The 18828-nt window shown below is 42.4% G+C and overlaps 2 protein-coding genes across 10 annotated transcripts in view; one reads left to right on the top strand and one right to left on the bottom strand.

Annotated features, from left to right (window-relative positions):
- Positions 1-57: 57 nt before the first annotated feature.
- Positions 58-5490, bottom strand: badb (BCL2 associated agonist of cell death b). 3 transcript variants are annotated; one of them, XM_027014006.2, is made up of 4 exons: positions 5377-5490; positions 2988-3134; positions 2455-2633; positions 58-2226 (listed from the first exon to the last, which is right to left on the bottom strand). In XM_027014006.2, the coding sequence occupies exons 1-4, from the start codon at positions 5456-5458 to the stop codon at positions 2086-2088; spliced, it is 549 nt and encodes a 182-aa protein (XP_026869807.2). In that variant the 5' UTR covers positions 5459-5490; the 3' UTR covers positions 58-2085. The 3 variants fall into 3 exon arrangements, with proteins under 3 accessions (XP_026869807.2, XP_026869806.2, XP_035375839.1); XM_027014005.2 differs by lacking the exon at positions 5377-5490 and adding an exon at positions 4962-5338; XM_035519946.1 differs by lacking the exon at positions 5377-5490 and adding an exon at positions 4962-5338 and having other exon boundaries at positions 2205-2293.
- A 3406-nt stretch (positions 5491-8896) lies between these two features.
- Positions 8897-18828, top strand: part of exoc6b (exocyst complex component 6B) — a 61041-nt gene continuing 51109 nt past the window's right edge. For 3 of the 7 annotated variants that reach the window (XM_035536681.1, XM_035536676.1, XM_035536675.1), the window contains exons 1-4: positions 8899-9070; positions 18139-18304; positions 18467-18514; positions 18657-18747. In XM_035536681.1, the coding sequence (XP_035392574.1) occupies positions 8979-9070; positions 18139-18304; positions 18467-18514; positions 18657-18747 (397 nt within the window). In that variant the 5' untranslated portion in view covers positions 8899-8978. Of the gene's footprint in view, positions 9071-10591; positions 10696-18138; positions 18305-18466; positions 18515-18656; positions 18748-18828 lie in introns of all 7 variants that reach the window. The other 4 variants (XM_035536678.1, XM_035536677.1, XM_035536680.1 and 1 more) reach the window with 3 other exon arrangements.

Genomic DNA, 18828 nt, shown 5'->3' with positions numbered 1-18828 from the left:
CCAAAGCGATTTACAATTATGACTGAGTACAATTTGAGCAATTGAGAGTTAAGGGCCTTGCTCAGGGGCCCAACAGTGGCAACTAAATTCAAGTACCATAGCCACTGAGCTACCACTGCTCTCTCCCCCCCGATATTTCAACTTTTATTGTGAACATGGAAATGAGAAGCAAAAAATAAATCCTTATGTGGCCAAATGGACTGAGTTTTTACAGTGAATGTTTAGTATATAAAGATAAACATGAAGCGTTACCAACATATTTGCAGCTATTACTGGTAACCTTTGCTGTCACTGGAATGTTCAAATCTGGGATCTAAATAAGAAAGGTATATGTATGTATTTCTGTTGCTGAGATCTGAAAATCACCATTTTCAAATAATTTTTGAGTGGTTATTGATGATTTACTGTTTTTACTTAAGTTTGTATTTTACAAAACTACATTCAAAATATGTTCTTCTGACAGCTGAATTATAAAAAACCTGACTGATGGAAAAGCAAGAAACTTTTAGCAGTTCCACTTAGTAAAAGATTTTTATTTCATAATGTAGTGGTCATAAAAAATATAAAGGTATTAAAATGCATTTCAGATTTACATATTCAAGTAATAATCAGTGATGATAGTAAGGCCCTTGCTGCCACTACTGAAACCCAAATTTTCTTGTGGTTTTAACTGAAACTTCTGCCAGGTTGCAGAAGGTTGCAAGAAAAGTCATTTTATGGCTCACAGGAAGCAGAAGACAAACAAACTTGTTCAAAGTCCTTTTTCCAACCCTGTACACAACATCACAGATTACAAACAAGATACAGATATCAAGTCACATTGTCACAAAGACTAGTCATTTCATTAGATCAAAGATCATGTACAGTAAACCTTCCTTAATCTTTACAGATCGTTTTCAAATTGTTCATTTGTTAAAAAAATCCATAAAGGTAAGGCCATATCCATTGTGAAGGAGAACAAAGCGAACTGCAAAAAACACAAAACATTACCCTTGGTAATTTTTTTAGATTCTATTATCCCACTTCTGAAGTATTTCTGAAAAACATTACAATTAAAAACAGCAAATGACATTGTGTATGTTTACATACAGATAATCTGATTACTGTGATTAATCAGATGAAGGTGAAAATGTTAAGGTGTTTACATACACTCAGAATAATTCTTTTCAGTTAGATGAGTATAGATGACTTGATTGGGGGTTGGGTTATGTTAAGTTGGGTGTGGAAATGACAAATAAAATGACATTCTGTCCATCGACACATTTGGACAATGTAGGTAAAAGCTGTAACTTGCTGTGTTTTTATTATTCTTTGCTTCCTACTGTACTTATAAAAACATTTACTGTAAACCCTTATACCTTCAGCAAGGGTAAAAGCTTCTGTAACGTTCTGTAACATACTGATGCAGCCTGCAAACTCTGCAGGTCTAATGTTAACCTAGGTGCCAATGTTCTGTGCTTTATTTTGTGAAATAGCTGTTTCTCAGTTAATTGCATGAGATTCAAGTTTTAGAGCATCCATGCATCAAACCACCAAAAGAAATATTATGGTTTGACCATACCACAGTAAACTGAAAATGAGTATTTGTCAGTAAATCGACTGACAAAAAACCTAGGTTGATTACATATTCACTCTGATTTTGACTTTATGGCAATTATGACCAAGATAATGCAAAAGATGTTGTTATAATCAGAATGCTGCCTTATTATGATTATAATATTTTAGCCTGCATGTAAATGCACTGATTGTTTTATGCTTCTTAATGCACCAATAGGTTTGATTGCTTTTACACACTGAACTAATTGGTCTTCCTTGCAAACCAGTTTGCATAGTTTTGCTCCACAGCTCTGGAAGAGAGACCAAGGAAGGAATCTACTTCCTCCTTTACTCTATCTGACACAGCAGATGTCAGTGAAAGGAAGACTGATTTTGATGGGTTTGATTGGCCTCCAGCTATTTCAAGTAGGAAGTCTGAAACAAGCCAGTCAGGTCAGAGCACTAGTTCTTTACTGTCTCCTGGCCCTCAGTCCATCCTCTCTTTCCTCTATGTACCTCTGCGTGAAGAGTTCGCTTGCACATTATTATTTATTCTGCAGGGCGGGTATCTGGGGCTGTTACGCTGCTGCTGGTCTCGGTGTCTGACTCTTTGTGGCTCCAGAGGAAGGCGAACCAGCTGGGGGATGTGTGCATCTGACGAGCTGCTCCTGCGCTCCTTGCCCTCTTCATCTGTCAGAGTTTAAAGATGAGATAATACTCCATGTGAAGGAGGAATAAACGCACAGTTACAGTTCAACTGGAAAAAAAAAAAAGCATAGCATTTATTGCAGAAGTGTAGGCTACTTTGTCAATGTGGGTATTCTCGATTTTACAAAACCTGGAAAGTGTTTTAATCTCACAGCTGATTCACTTATCAGGTCTCCTTTATATTCTTGTATTATATCTAGAATCTCTCACCCCTTTGTCCAGTAAGGTGTCAAACTCATCGCTCATCTTCCTTAACTGTCTGCCATATTTCTTGGCTGCCCACAGAATTGGGGGAGCTGAACGGGAACGACGACGGAAAGACTCAGCTCCTGAGTCCTGAAGCTCCGCCTCATTCATTGAGTGATTCCTCTGCCTCGCCGTCCATTCTCCTACACATGGTAACAACAGGCAATAGGGTCCAATTAACTGTTGCACATAGTAGTAAGACAAAAATGTTTGTGTGCCTGTTATACACCTGAATCCAAAATACAAGTTTCAAAAGCTAAACACTGTATGGTCACAAATACAGGAAACATGACACTCCAAAAATGGAAGGCCCCTGTTTGAGTTGGCCCATTGCCAACACCTTAAACTACCTATCCAAACAGGTTACTCACAAAAATAGATTTGCTTTTAATTAGGGCACTTGGTGCTTTGTATTTACACATCCTGGATACAGAGTAGATGACGTAATGAAGGCTCCTGAATATTGCCCACAGACCCTAGCCTAGACACTGACTCACCTCTGAGTGTATTAGGTACGTGTAGGTGTTGCTCAGACTGTGAAGGCTCAGGTTCCTTGCTGTCCCCTTGCTGGTCTGTGTCTCCTGGTCCTTCAGATGTGTCTGACTCTGTGTCAGATATAGTGAACATCTGAGCCATTGTGAAAACTAGAAGAATAGAAAAACATACATCCTGGTCAGGATTTTGAGTCGATTTGTTGAATGTGCTAGCTGGCTAAATACGGATTAAAAACTTAGACACACCATCTTATAGCAACATTGTTTCCCTTTTCACATGCATATTTACTGATTCATGCATATTTACTGTCTTTATAATAATCAGATTTGATTCTTTTAAATTTGTCTCATTACATGACAAATTTGTCTTTGCCACATTGCATCACAACATCTCAATATATAACTTTAAAATGCTTCACTACCTAATAATTAAGACAATTTATAGCCATAAAAAGACTATACAAACATTTGTTTTATCCAGTGGTAGCTCAGTGGTTAAGGTACTTGACTTGTAATCGTAAGGTTGCTAGTTCATGCCCCACCACTACCAAGATGCCACTGTTGGGCCCCTGAGCAAGGCCCTTAAGCCTCCATTGCTCAAGTTGTGCTCAGTCATAATTGTACGTTGCTTTGGATAAAAGCGTCAGCTAAATGCTGTAAATGTAATCCAGTGGAGCTTTATAGGCTTCAACATGGTCTATTAACACCCTAATATGCTCGAGAGTTAATTTAAATCAGAAATAAACATGAGAAAAATGAAAGTCCCTATCTGGGTGGAGTTTCCATATTCTCCCACAGTCTTTTTTTATGTGTGTGTGTGATGGTTGGTGCTCTGTCCTGGTCTTAACCTTCTCCCCTTCCCCTGCAGTCCTCCAGGGGTCTGTGGTTTCCGAGAGAGAGTACGCTGTGTGACAATTACCTCCTGCTTCTCATCGGTATGTGAGTGATTGTAAAAGCTTATACATGTCTGCATCATTGAGTATGAGAAAATCACTAAATGAATTTTAATAATAATAATAATAATAATAATAATAATGTCTATTGCTACAATCATGGAATAGAATATGTGAAATCTTGATCTTGGACTCTGAGTTACTAAAGACCATTGAAGATGGAAGTCGATTACAAACGTTTGATCTTGTTGTGTGGTCCTTTACTTAACGCAGCACATAAACTGGCCTTGCATTGGCCAGAGGAGCTCATGACCCACAGCAATGATTTAGCCACAACTCTCCTCGTCACAATTCAATACTTCTGCATAAATTGCACAAAACAAAAAAAAACATTCACCGACTTAATCCTAAAACCAAAACAAATCTAGTTAACTATATAATGCAAGGAAACATTGTAGATAGCTAGCTTTTGATTCAGTTTAAAGGTGCAGGAATTACTAACGACATTCATCTGTCCACAACAACACTCACAGATTGACTAGCTAACGTTAGCTAGTTACATTATGCTGACTGGATAGTTACTTCCGCCTTACAACTTGACTAACTTAGCTAGCAGAGCTTTCTATCCACATTGCTCATATTTTCAAATATAAAGTAATTGTTGCACATTTGCCTACTATCACAAAACATAGACGCAGCAATATTATAACCTAGCTCCCCGAATTTAGTAGCTGGTTAGCCAACGTAGGTTAGCTAGGTTAACTGGCTGGCTAACACGCAAACCCGCTTCCTGGATGTGATGGTTAACGCTAAAGATCTGATTTGCGGGATAGATTAACGTTTTGCAAACAATACAAATGTATGTATATACATTTCAGTACCACAATTGGATTCGTGAACGAATAGCTCGACGATGTTTACAGAGAAAACTCTTCTTTCTCTTCAGCTAAGTGTGCTAACTATATGCTAGCTGCGCAAGCTTTCTTCTCGGTCTCTCTAACTTAAATGACCTAACTTTTTCGTCTTAAACGTGAGAATGAACGGACATGCTTTTTCCGTCAGATAACGAAACGTTATCCCTTACCGACTTCTGACAGCTGACCGGCGGCTGATGTGAACTCCCGGTAGCTAACGCTAACGCTCCTACTCGTTTGGTCTGCGGGTGGTTGTTGTTCTCGGTGACGCGCCGCACAAACTTTTCTCAACCGATCGAAGTCAAAGCTGCTGTTAAACATGCGACCGACTGCGAAAATTAACCACAGTTGTGCATCAAATTTTAAATCCGTTCTTTTGTTTTTAAAAGATTTAAAGCCCGTGTTTCAAAAATGTTTAGCCTACATTAAAGAAACTGTACACTATGCGTGTATTTACTAAAATATGAACCCATACGGCTCTAAGTGTCAAAGATCAACGCCAAAGTATGAATTTTACACAAGATGAGACGTTAGCTTTCCTGCGCCAAACTATTAAGGTTTTCCCATAGGACACAACCCACTTACTTTTCCCATCAACGGTCGTCATGTAAGCGCCCCCCTTCGTGGGTGTCTCACTTTGGGAAAGCTCCACAGTGAGGTCCGGCATCCCAGACCCTCAACCCTCCATACTCATTTTAAACCACAGACTTGCTACTTATCTAACCTCTAAAAAGTAAAAACCTACTGGCCTCCCCGGTAACTGAATCCATACCAAGCCCCACACAGTTAAAGCATACATAGAGGAAGTATCCTGTGAGTAAATGACAAATCACTTTTGTAAGTCGCTCTGGATAAGAGCATCTGCTAAATGCCATAAATGTAAATGTGAATGGATTTACTATTCTAGACATGACAGTCCATTCACCTGCCCAGTCCTCTACATCGCACACTGTAGAGCCTCGGCCACTTCATCTTTATGTGGTATTACCCCAACTAGCTCGCACTCTCCTCATCCACACTGACCTTTCAGCTACTTCTGGTCGTTCCTTTGCAGCTACCCAGAGCATACTACCACTAAGACCAAATTACACGAGCAAAGGATAATTTTCTTGTTTATATTTCAATTACCAAAGGTTTGCTGTCATCAGCTAAACCAAGATCCAAATAACGATACCTTGTTCTTAGGCAACTGGCAACCTATAACATTAATGAGATAAGGTTACAGTTAACTATAAGCTTGTCTTTGTGTTTGCATAAAGAAAATATTTATTATTACAGATTTATGACTGGCCAAAAATCAATGGGTTGCAGATATATAGCCTATTATTGCCTAAGACCACGTATTTGTGTCTATATATTGTTTTATGTTATGAGTAAGTGCTAATTTGGATGCATAATTTAAAGGTAAGTGCCTAGTTTGGTACATGGATGTAACTTTCATATATCTTATCACTGAATAAATAAATATAAGCTTTGAAGTGTTCAGAGGAAAGAAAAAAACTTTTAAAAAGCTTTAAGCTACATTATCTATTTTGCCCATAGACAAGCTTTTTAAAGATTTACTGAGACACTTGGCCTGAATAAAAGTTTTGATTTTGTTATTTACAACTAGGGCTGTAACCATAATCAAGGTTCATACTTTAACCAAACTACTGAATATCTTCAAGACTCATACTCTATTTTTTATTTACCCTTATGGGTATAGCTTTTATGTCTTATCGCACTCTTACTTTTTACTAACTTTTGAACATTGAATGCAAGATTTTTCACTTCATTAATTTTCCATCATTCAATTCTTCCATAAACTCTAAAAATACTTTAGAATAAATAGCTTTGAATAAAGTTAGACAACTTTTATTTACTGAAATATTTCACTTTAAATAATTATATTATGTAATAATTTTACTTGGCCTGTTTACTTATTTGCCAATTTCTTTTCAGCTGAAAATACATACTGAAGCCCAGTGGCGATTCTAGTCTGTTGGGGCCCTAGGCAAAAACTCACAGGGGCCCCTTTAGGAAATTCTGGTCTCATATTGTCTTTGCAAACTTTACACATTGCCACTGCTGTAGTTTAAGGTTTGTCAGCTCTTGGGAGCCCCCCACTGGCCTGGGGCCCCAAGCAGGTGCCTGCCTTGGCTGGTGGCAAGCGGCACCTCTGCTGAAGCCTACACCAAATCAACGTATGGTTTCATACTGGTTTTAATTATGGTAATACCATATTTTTAATTGATTTATACCAATTTTAACCTGGTTTACTCTCTTTCTGTGCAACATTTTTGCATAGTATCTGATTAAAAAACAAACAAAACTATTAAAGAACCAACAAATCATTTTAACAAATATGGCATTGCTAATGTTTGTATGGTAAGCTAATGGGAATATTAACACAAAACCCAACTTTAAGCTTATATTACAGTTAACTGTCCCACTGTTTTGAGAGACAAAAATTGTATGCGTTTAGGCTACTTTGTTTAACATGGAAGTAAACTGTGGCAATTGTATGACAATAGAAGTGTGGCTAAGTCTGTAGCCACTAATTCTCTGAGGTCAGGTGAGATTCAGTTATGTTGCTGTTGATTGTTCTGGAAGCCTTTTCCCAATGTAGGGAGTGTAGGGAATATTATCAGAACATTAACATTCAGTTGCATAATTGTATATACTTATGGAAAAATCTTTGTGGTACTGATAGCTAGCCTGTTTACAACCAGTGATATTAAAAACATCTGCCTTCATGTGTCTAAGATGCCTCAAGCTTTGCTTTGCACTTTGCACAATGCACATAATGGATAAAAGCATTAGTCTGTTTGGATTTTATGGCTCTTACAAAAGACAATGTTAAAATCACTTTCTTTGGTTTGAGTTATATGGCTTTATCTGCATTAACACAATGAGTTTTTCAATCATTTTCTTCTTTAGATTCATTGCACAACATCCGCCACCATGTTCAGTACACTAAGTGCACTGTCCATACTTTTTAATCAGTGCCATCTGTGCGGGTAATCTACACCCACTTCTTCCACTTTGCTTTCTTGGCTAACAGGCACACCACACCTTGTTAAAATGTACATAAAGAGATTTCTGTGACCTACAACACATTAATCATAGCCATAAAAAACTGTTTCTTAGAAGCAGTCAAGTCTAGTGCAAGTATTTTCTCTGTCTTGCCCTATGTTGGCCCGCAATTGACAGTTCATTGATATTTGACTTGTTCAATCGGATACCCTGTAGGTCTGTATGAAGGCTAACATGAACGTTCAGTTGCATATTTGTAGATATGTAGGGAAAAATCTTCGAGGTCCTGAGGTGCTCATAGCTAGCCTGTGTACAAGCAATGGTGTTAAAAACAAACTTATGCCTTCATGGGTCTAAGACTCAAAAGGCTTTACATTTTAAAGAGACATTTTCCTGTCATTGAAGTATTACCAAGTAGCAGATGATGTTTTACCCTCACTGTGCTCATGTGTCTTGTTTGCTGTTATTGTGAAGTATTCTGAAACAACAGGACATAATAGAATATTGTTTATATGATAGCCTACTGTGATCCCATCAAATAATTAATCTAAAAATCATGCAGAAACAGCATTGTTCTAGAGGTTTCGATCAAGAAAAAAAAAACAAAAAAAAAAACTCATGCACATTAACATATATATTGGAAGAGATCAGAGAACAGTTATAATTGAGCCAAGTAGATTTACAATTACATTCAATGATTTAATTAGTGAAAATGCGAACTACTACAGTCCTCCACCAGATGTCGTTACCTTCGACTGTATCACTTAAATTAAGTATTTTTAAGCATGGTTGACTATCCTGCTTTTTAATTTTTTAAACTGCAGTTCGCCGCGATCTACTCTGTGAGTACTAAAAAGAAAAACGTAATTTGACATGAAACATGCACAACGCACATAGACTAACTGAAGCATTAAAATGTTAACAATAAAGTGTTCCAGTGGCGGACAAAAAAAACAAAACCAAAAAACCCCCCAAAAAAACCCCCACCAATCACATAAGACAAACGAAAACTTTACCTAAATCTAACAACACTTTCTTCATTTTCTTTTTAATTTTTTTCCCCCCAGAGTTAATACCAAAAACCAAACACACTAACTAGTGCCGGAAGTTTCCTCCCCTAGCTCCTGCTCCGTTGAAGCGGCGCAGACGAGCGGCGCTCGCGGGGCGTGAAGATGGCGCAGAGCGCGGACACCGCGGCGGAGCACCAGCGGATCCTGCGCGAGGTGGAAAGCACCGACACCAACTGCCTCGGGCCGACGCTCAGGTAATTTGTCGGACGGGCGGGGTGGGAAGAGGCGACCGAGTTGGGAGAGAAGCGCTTGAAAAACGTTGTCGTCTTCTCGCTGTAACTTGGAGACTTCCAAAAAAACAACCCCAATCTCTCCTGAACTTGTCACCCAGCTAGCCTGCTCACACGGAGCCGCAGACCGTCCTCAGTATTCAGATCACATCCGTTGGGTCGTTAGCCGCTCCCAAATCCTCAGTGAGATTGACATAGTCATCTTTAGGTTTCCCCTCAAACAGTTGTAGATTTAGCTAGTAACACACACACACACACACACAAATATATATATAATATATATTTAACGAGTACGACTCTCGGAACAGAATTTCAGCAAAACGGGTTTCTTGGCCAACTTGCCATCTCTTGTTAACTGGCTAGCCTGGAAGCTAGTCGACTAGCTGAATGTTTTGGGATGCGCCAGTAATGTGCAGTCTTTCACATTTATTTAATATGGGTAAAATGTGGCGGATTGCCTCAGGACGATGCATTTGAAACGTTTAACACGGTTAAACTAAGTGACTGACCCTGCACCGGTCTTACTTGTCTGGCAAGCTTTGAAACTTTACTCTTTGATGTTGTATCTTAAGGGAAACAAAAACTGCACTTTTGGAGGACGACCACTTTGTGTTATCTTTTAAAACGTGCACGTTACTCATTAAAACAGGACACTGGACATGTGGCTCTTCAAAGTCATGGCTTATAACAGATGGCTTTATCAGCATTTTCGTTTTTGCGTTCACTGCACAACTAAGTGCACTGTCCATGCTTTTTAATCTCAGTGCACTTTCATATTGCACTTTGCTTGCTAACAGGCACACCACACCTTGTTTAAAAATACATGGGGACATACAAGACATTAATCATGTAGCCTTTAAAAAAAACAACAACAAAAAAGCTTGTATGAGTGTTTTCACCCAGTCATGCCATCTTTGTTGGCCTGCCATTTGATGGTTCATCGATGTGTGACTCATTCAAGCTGTGGTCCAATGAAACGTTCATGCAGCAGTGACAAGCGGTCACTAATTTTAGTTCATGGTGCTGTTGTGAAGGGTTGTTGTATGTCCTGCCTCAGTGGGTGTATGGTGACTCCTGATAAAGGTCTTGCATTCATATTTAGTCACTCATATGCAGTGGGGTGATAGCCAGGGGACTCGATGCTGATCCCTTGCATGGTGGTGAAACACATGTATCTTTTATTTGCATACTACATCAATGAAATGCTGAATCATTGTCATGTCATCAGACTTCTCTGGGTGACGGTTTCTGATGTTCATGTTCTAACGAGATTCATGCGGGATCTGATCCTCGGATCTGTCTTGGTCTAAATTAATGGAATGGGGTTCTTTTGGAGTCTGATGGCACTAGCATTGCTCAGTCATGAACAAACAAGCATATCCAGTGTAACTCAAATCTTTATTGTGTCTCATGGAGAGCTCCACACTCTTATTTTTCTTATACTGACTGTCTTTCTTTTCTCTTCTGTTTTTTTCTTTAACTGAGGGTTGCTGTTGGACTGTGGGGGGGGGGTTCCGTTGCAGTCCAAAAGACTCCTCTAACTTTGAGCTGTGACAGCTGGGTTCGCCTGTATCAGTCACCAACACATGGTAGGCCACGGCTGTCGACGGCTGCTGAGACGAACCGGCTCGCTGCACGGTGCCTTGCGAAGGAGGCTGCGTGAGGAGCTGCCCCCTCGGAAAGCTCAGCTTGGCAGCTCCACGCTTGACCTGTTGGTCACAGTCATGTGTCTGCAGCAGGGCTCTGCATCAGGCAGCCCACTGTCGCCTGTTTGCTTACGCTCACCATGTCCAGTGCTCCTGGAGTTGCTGGTGCTTGTCTTTGTTTGATGCTGTTTTGGATTGTTTTTTTTCTAAGAAGTCCAGCGTTGTTTCTGCATGGTATGTAATGTCTCATGCATTGTTTTCTCCACTGCCATAACAAACACTTTGTCCAGCTGGGTCGCCTGTGCAAGTATGTTTACATATTCTCTTTCACTTGTACCCTAATACAGTTATGCAGTTAGCGAGTGTGTGTGTGTGTGTGTGTGTGTGTGTGTGTGTGTGTGTGTGTGTGTGTGTGTGTGTTGGAGAGGCTGAGCTGGGCGTTAGACTGGTTCGTGCTCTGTGGCTGCTGGTAGTGACTCAGTCCTGCCAGTCTGCCCTGTCTCATCTTCCCACTCCTTGTAGCCTCTCACACACTTGTGTCCAGGACTATTTTTATTCTGGCATAGGAGAGGATAGTCCAGAGATGGGCGTTTGTGCACTTACAGACCAAAACACGAGGGTCTTCAGCCTATTTACAAGCTGTAATAAAACGTAAACACCTGAATTTATTTTGATGTGCAATGGGCAAGTGACTTCTGTTTTGCATTAGCAAATGTGAAAGTCTTGGTGTGTGCGCATGCGTATCTTAGCATGTGGTGGCATTCCTGCAGCTCAGTATTTTACCTAAATGCACACACACACAGATGTTTTTGTATGTTCCACATTACTCATTCATGTTGCTGTTGGGTTTGGTTTTCTTTGTTTCCAGATAAAATGGCAGTGTTTGGTTTTGGTCAGATTAGTGAATGGCTCTCTGTGAATTCTTCGTTCGGATCCATACTTCAGTGAGTAAACATGATTCATTAATAGGGCTTGAGTCACCAGGACACTCCCTTGGAGCAAAGAATTATACCAGTTAGAAGCTCTAGAAGCTTCTGTGAGACCTTGGGTCTGCATGGGCCGGATATGGACAGCATATTCTGGAGAAGGGCAGCTCCCCCACTTTGTCAGGGTGGGCATGTGAGGGGAGGGGGTGTTTGCAATATATTGAATCTTTAAGATCTTGGATTTCCATCCCAAATTTGGATGTGCATGCGCTGCAGTCACCTCCCACTCTTGCTCATAAACTGTATGTAGATATGTTTTGTGCACATGTCACTACGCCCAATGTCTAGAAACATTTATAGGTAATTGGGGTGGAGAGGGTCAGGTCTGTTATCTCTGCCAAAGCATTAAGGTCCACTGTGCCAGATATGCTTACCGGAATCATCACCTCCTCTCTCTCACACACACACACACACGCGCACACACACACACACACACACAAAAACAGCTGGCACGGATTGCCTTTCTGCAGTGTGACTTTTGCCACTTCTCTAATGAAGGGAGTCTGTATTTTGGTATTCAGGCATGCAGAGCTGACCCTGCAGCAGACTAGACGAAGCGGCGCACTCAGACCCGGCTCTCGTGTAACAGCAGGAGTGGTTGGGTACTGGGTCGCGGGGCGGTGACTCAGCCCCAGTGACACCAAGCCTTTGGCAAGCAGTGATGCGTGGATCTGCTTCATGCCACGCATTGTGCTTTTGGTAAAGATGCCTGATCCTTTCTTTGCACATTATTGCATTTTTGGCCTTGAAATGGGCTGCAATAAGCCAGTCGATTCTCCGAAGAATTCCGGAATGAATTATGTTTCCTGCACATCCCGACCCATATTTGGTGTTGCGCATGTGTGTTTAGTGCCTGCTGTGAAGAATCAACCTAAGTTGGAACACTGAAATAAAAACATGCTAATATGCAAATGTTAGCAGTGTTATCTGCTTCGGATAGGGAAAACTACCACTCCCACTCTCTTAGGGAATTTGGAACAGACATTTCAAAGCCTTTGGCAGGGTTCTTAGAAGGGAACCATCTTCAACCTAAGGGAGGAAGCGAATGTGAATTGTGGGTAGAGAGACCTTATGAAGCAACACTTCCATTATTCCCAAGTGCCGTTTCGTTTTCCCTTTGCACGTACAGCAAACCTGCGTCATTGACACGCTCGTGCAAGGCCTCCGCAGTGCCACGTGAAGTCTGTCAGGGTCATCACAGAGGGTGAGCCATGACTGCAGTCTCCCCTCCTCACTGCACGGGACGGCGCCCAGCCCGCCGCCGCTGGCCATGATGTACCTGCAAACAATACAAGCTCTGATGCAGGAAGCCCCTCGCAGATCGCACTCCGCTGCCAGGGCCTCGACCGAGGACGAGGAACTGAGACGGGGGTCGGAAGGAAGACAGTCATCAAGGTTCTGTTGAGGTGGAAAAATTGTTTCCATCGGGTGATCGTAAGGCGGGCCCCATGACGTCTTTTGAATCCGCGAAACATGCTAGTGCGTGTCCCAGCGGAGAAAGCGCCGGGAGCTGATTTCTGAGTGGGAGGTGCAAGGCGTCCTCTGGAACAGCCCGCGAGCTGAAGCTACACTATGGTGGCTGATGTTGGGCAATATGCTGGGGGTGGGGGTGGATGTGTGCACACCCTCTGCTCCGTTTGTGGGGCAGCCCGTAGGAGCACCGGGTCACCACAAGAATGCAGTCTGGCCTGCAGCCACAACTCTCACCCACTATGTGCTGGTGCCCCTGCTACAACGCTGAGGCTGGTTTCTGCTTGGCCCTCCAGACAGGGTTGGTGCATGTTTTCGTGATTTTTAAAAAAAATTTTTTTGGTTCATTTTCTCTCATCAGTGGTCGTAGTGGTTTAACAGATCAAGACCCTGATAGACTGAACAACTTCGCTGAGCCCAGCTGTGGCTTTTGTTCTGGTCTTAGAGTTTCATCATAGGAGGAGCAAGGTGCAAGGGACACACAGTTTATAGGCTGGGAGTTTTTTTGTTTTTAATTGTTGTTTAAACTCTCTTGGGGCTGGATGTTGTTATGGCAGGGTATTTATCCTCCGAACACAGCACTGGTTTTCTCCCTGTTGTCATGCCAAGTTTTTATAAGGAGCTCCAGCTGGCTTTGCAGCGATCGTTGCAAAGTTGCCTTCACTGGAAGAAGCTTGTTTAGTTTGTCCACTAAGTGGGCAAAAAAGGTTCTAATCCCAAGGAGTTTTACTCTCTCTCACACACACACACACACCACTTTGAATGCCCATTATCTTTTTTTTGGAATTTTCTTGTCCCAGAGAGCCATTCTTTAGATTCTCAAATCTCTGTCTTCATTGTGTTCTTTCTCTGCCTTGTGTGCTCCAGTCACCCTCCTCCAAGTCTGTGACACCCCCCCCCCCCCCCCGCTGCTGTTGGCCTACTGGAAGACGGTTTGAACTCTGGCTGGTACCATTTCTCATAAGTTAAGCAGCATCCTGGCACTCTCCTCCACTCTGTCCTCACGGGCGATTCTTATCCAACCTCACTGATGGATGTGCCTTAGTGATTCCTCAAAATACTAGTTAAACACTGGTCTGTTGACAGATAAAATTAACCCACATAAAATAGAAAACACATTTGCTTCAAGAACCGGCATGATGAGCCTACCACAGCCAAATTAGTAGTAAAACCTCTTAACACTGAATTTAAAATTGGCCACAATAACCTTGTTTTCATTAGGTCACCCTGAGTGTTCAAACAATTTGGTATTGTTTGGATCCTTTCTGTTTACCAGTGGTGTGGTCATCCAAACTGTAGTTAGTCCTGGACCTAAACCTGGATGTTGTGCCCAGGATGTGCTGGAGGTGACTAGCGAGGGAGCAAAGGCCGCAGCATTCAGCCTTGCCTGGCAGTGTGGTGCTTTGAATTAAGGTAGTTTTAACTTTTAGGTCCTCTACTGTGCCGTACGGGTGTGAAGAGTGATGAGCTATTGTTAATTTGTCTTTATTATTTTACAGAAATTAAGTACTTAGTGTGATGTCTGGTTGATTGTGATGGTATGCATTATTTGTCAGCAGGACATTTTTAAGCAAGTAGTCTGTCTTTCAAATAAGCGCTCACAGCAAACCTGTGTGTGTGTGTGTGTGTGTGTGTGTGTGTGTAGCAGGTTCTGATAGCTAGCAGAGTATACATTTTTGCTAGCAGGGTATTATCTTAACAGGGGAGGATATTAAAGGATAAGTTGGAGACTGGCCTTTCCAGAGAAGGTCTAATCTGTTTGATCTTAAGACCTACAGAGATTTAGATTGAGGTTTATTTAATTTAAGATGATTTACATACAGTGCAAATGTGAGTTCTGCAGGAGTTCTGGTCAAAGCTTGGTCAACAAATACAGCGACCACTCTCCCTCAAAAGCGGGGGGGATGGCTGCATTCCTGGCTACAAAAAGCACCCTGCCATCAGGACCCTGTACTAGCCACTGGCTTGCTGGGTTTGTCCAGTTTCACATGAATGCCTGCTAAATTTAGGCCCTCTGTGCTATTTACATCCCATCCCATTCTATTCTTTCTTTTTTTCCGAGCCACTGCTAGATTTCCATACAGCGACCCTAAAGGAAATCTGCACACAGTGCTATAGGCGATGATGCTGTAGGAAGTAGGGCCAAGTAGGAATGTTGTGTAACAGGTTACAGACACACACGTTTTGCCTTACAAACAGGATGGCCAAAAGGAAGTTGCCCCCATGGTATCTACAGTTCCAGTGTTGCTCCTCCAGCCGTAGGTGCTGCTAGCACTTTGCTGTCGTACCACTGCAATCATCCAACATCTTTTGGATCTAAATTCATGCCCTAAATTCAGTAAGAACCATCTGAATTTCTTAGGCCAGTAAGGAAAGTGAAATTTCCTGTCCTTTTTGCCTCTTTGCACAGAGGTAGACCCGTTCTTTATGTATTGGAACGTCAAATTTATATCCTATAGTTCACTGTCCTATTAATACTTTATAAACAATAAATCTATGTTGACATTTTCTAATTTTGTGTTATGTTTAAAGACATTAATAAAAGGTGTCTAGCAACATGTATGTTAACTTAAGTCAGTAAACTGAAGGTAAGACTGAATAACCATCACGTTCTGTTAATGTAATTAATGTAATTTCATTGTGAGGAGAATACCCAGGAAATATACAGTTCAGTATTATGGAACAGCCAAAACCTGCATTTTGTGCAGACTGCCATGTCTGTTATTTATATAATTTATAATACTACGGTGTGTGTTCATTTTCAGCATGTTACCTAGCGAATCAGTTATCTGGCTCATCCAGCTAAGCTTTCCTCAGGGGGTATTTTGCTGTTGCTCTCTCCTCACAAACATCCTCTCATCTTTTTCTCGACTGCTGTGATCTTTTCAAACCAGGTCAAGGACCAAAAGAAGGCCTAACGTATCAGACATGCCCCCCAATGGTTGTCCTCTACCTCAGCCCACCAGGCAGGCTCCCTTGTTCCTTCTGCCTCGTTGGCCTGTGGTGTTTTTTTTTCAGGTCCAACCTACTGTGGCACGTTCAACATCTTCAATTAACGGTTAAGCCTACAGTTTCTCGTTTTCCATAACTGTCTACCATTTAAAGCTGTGATCCAGGATTTCTTGTGCCTTTATAAGTCTTATAAACACATTTTTGTATTGGTAGAAAAAAGTGGAACCAATATGTCTCTTGTTTTGCTTCACGGTGGAGTCGTCATATTTGGAAAATGAAGCACTTGATGGAGTGAGTTAGACTCTTAAAAATGTACTCAGGCTCTGCCACTCCTCAATTAAAGCTCCATTGCAATAGTGGTTATTTTTCTGTGCAAGGGAAAATGGACAAATTAGGCAGAAGATTTCTGTCTGACTTAAGTTGTGCTTTCGTGTCCGACTTGTTGCCGTTCCCTTCGGGTTAGTCGGAGGAGGTTTGTGTCGCCTCGGATGACCGAGCACTGTTGCGAAGTCCGAGCTGGCTGGGCGCTGCGGCAGGCCCGGTGGCTGTAGCGCTTTCAAAGCATGAAGGGAAATGAGCGTCTCATCGGCGCCCCAGCTTTGGCCAGCTTCCCACGCCATCATCTGGGCATTGTCCACTTTATCTCGACGCCCGGTATTACGCTGAACCTGGGACTGTTGCAGGGCGTAGTGAGTAACATGGGTCCCTGGCAGAGATGACTGTTTGTTTGGTTAAACAGCCAGTGGGTGCAGCTGGGAAGAAACCTTTTGGGTCTGCAGCCAGTAGTGAACTCGACTCGGTAGCCAAGGAGAAATTTGAAGCCTTTCTAGAGTGCTTCCCAACTTCCTCAGAGTTGCCGGGCATGGTGGACTATTCCTTATAGAGGCCCGTAGGTGCTCCTTGCGGTCAGGTTTAAAGAATTCTCTCCAGCCCTCCTACATTGGCAGAGCCCCGGAGTGGCATAGTTCTGGAAGCTTTTTCTCACTTCCACGAGTGGTTTGTAGGATGAATTGCTCCAGTTGAAAGCAAAGGGACAAACCTATTGCACACGGGCACATGCTGCTTCCCGTAGAACTGATCTGTGTACTGTGTCTGCCTTCTACTCCTGATCAGAAGCTTTGGCAGTGCTGTGTGGTCATAATTTAAAGGTTAGTTAAAGCTGAAGAGCAGGAAAAGTATAGAAGGTGAGTTCTGTGAAAGCTGTATTCTTGGTGTTTGAGCCAACGCAGGATTTATTGAGGGGTGTGTCTGTGTGTGTCTGTGTGTGTGTGTGTGTTTAGGAAACTGAGTTGTGTCAAGACAGTGCTGCTACTTGGCTAGGGGCTTTTCCTTATGTAGAGGAAGGGTGTGCTCAGGAGAAATACTGCGTGGTTCTGTTTGCCTTTTGGAATCAGTTTTACTGACATCCTTTCATGTTATAATGTGTACCGCGTTCCCAGTGAGCTCACTAGTGTCGCAGTGAAATGGTGTGTGTGATACCCCTCCACAAAGAGTACTCTGAACCCTTTGCCCTCTGATCCTCTTCTGTCTCTGTCCCCTCTTGGTGCTGGTTTATTCTGCATTAGTGTGTGCAGTACAGGAACTGAAACCGGCTATGCCACACATGCATATTCTGAATGGATTTATTTATTTTTTCTTCCTGTGTCTCACTTTCAACTTGCTGAACCCAAGTTAAATTACCCCATACAAGGTTGCAACTGAGCCTTTTGCCTTAAGCTAAGTAAGATTGCTTCATGGCTTTTAAACTACGTGCACAGACATTTCCCAAGCAGGCCTACCACCTGGTGGTAAGCTTTTGTAATAGCAGTAGTGTCTGCATTTGTTTCCATGTCGACATAATGAAGATTTGAATATTCTAGCTAATAAGCTGCATTGTCTACATATATTATGTGCTAAGTAACTATAACACTACTAATGTGCAGTTGGAGTGCTGCATTTTCAAATCAGTGATGAGTTTTGCTTTGTTTGCCTCCCGTAGATCAGTCTACGATGGGCAAGAGCATGGGCTCTTCATGGAGAAGCTGGAGGGGCGGATTCGCAACCACGACCGCGAGATCGAGAAGATGTGCAACCACCACTTCCAGGGCTTCGTGGATTCCATCACGGAACTGCTCAAAGTCCGTGGGGAGGCCCAGAAACTCAAGGTAAGCAAAGCACGGGGGGGGGGGGAAGCGATCCGGAGGAGCAGCCGGACGCGGCGGAGTGGCAATCCGGCTCATTTGATGGTTGCTCGGAGGGTGTGTTGCAAGAAAACGAGAGATGGAGGATTTCAAAAGCTGACGGTGCATGCTGGTGTGTGTGTGCAGGGTCAGGTGATCGAGACCAATCGGAAGCTGCGGAACGACGGCAAGGAGGTATGGCACCACATTGACTCAAAACACCTCTTCGGAGCTCATCCCTTTGTGTTTTTGCGCGTGGGCCCAGGGCGGAGGGTACGGCGATGATCTTCGAAAGGACACGAAAGCTAAAACTGTCGCTTGTGTTTTGTTCTTGTAGCTCCTGGCGACAATGGACGAGCTGACACAGTGCCGTCTGCAGCAGAGGAACATCGCCACAACCATCGACAAACTGACTCACTGCCTGCCAGGTTGGGCCCTGATGTTTCAGCGTTGGCCCTTACCAGACTCATACCTTCACCCCTGACTGTCTCCCTTCATTTTCTTTTTCA

The sequence above is a fragment of the Electrophorus electricus genome, chromosome 19 (genome assembly GCF_013358815.1).
Source record: "Electrophorus electricus isolate fEleEle1 chromosome 19, fEleEle1.pri, whole genome shotgun sequence".
Lineage (NCBI taxonomy): Eukaryota > Metazoa > Chordata > Actinopteri > Gymnotiformes > Gymnotidae > Electrophorus > Electrophorus electricus.
This window is presented reverse-complemented; position numbering and strand designations above follow the sequence as displayed.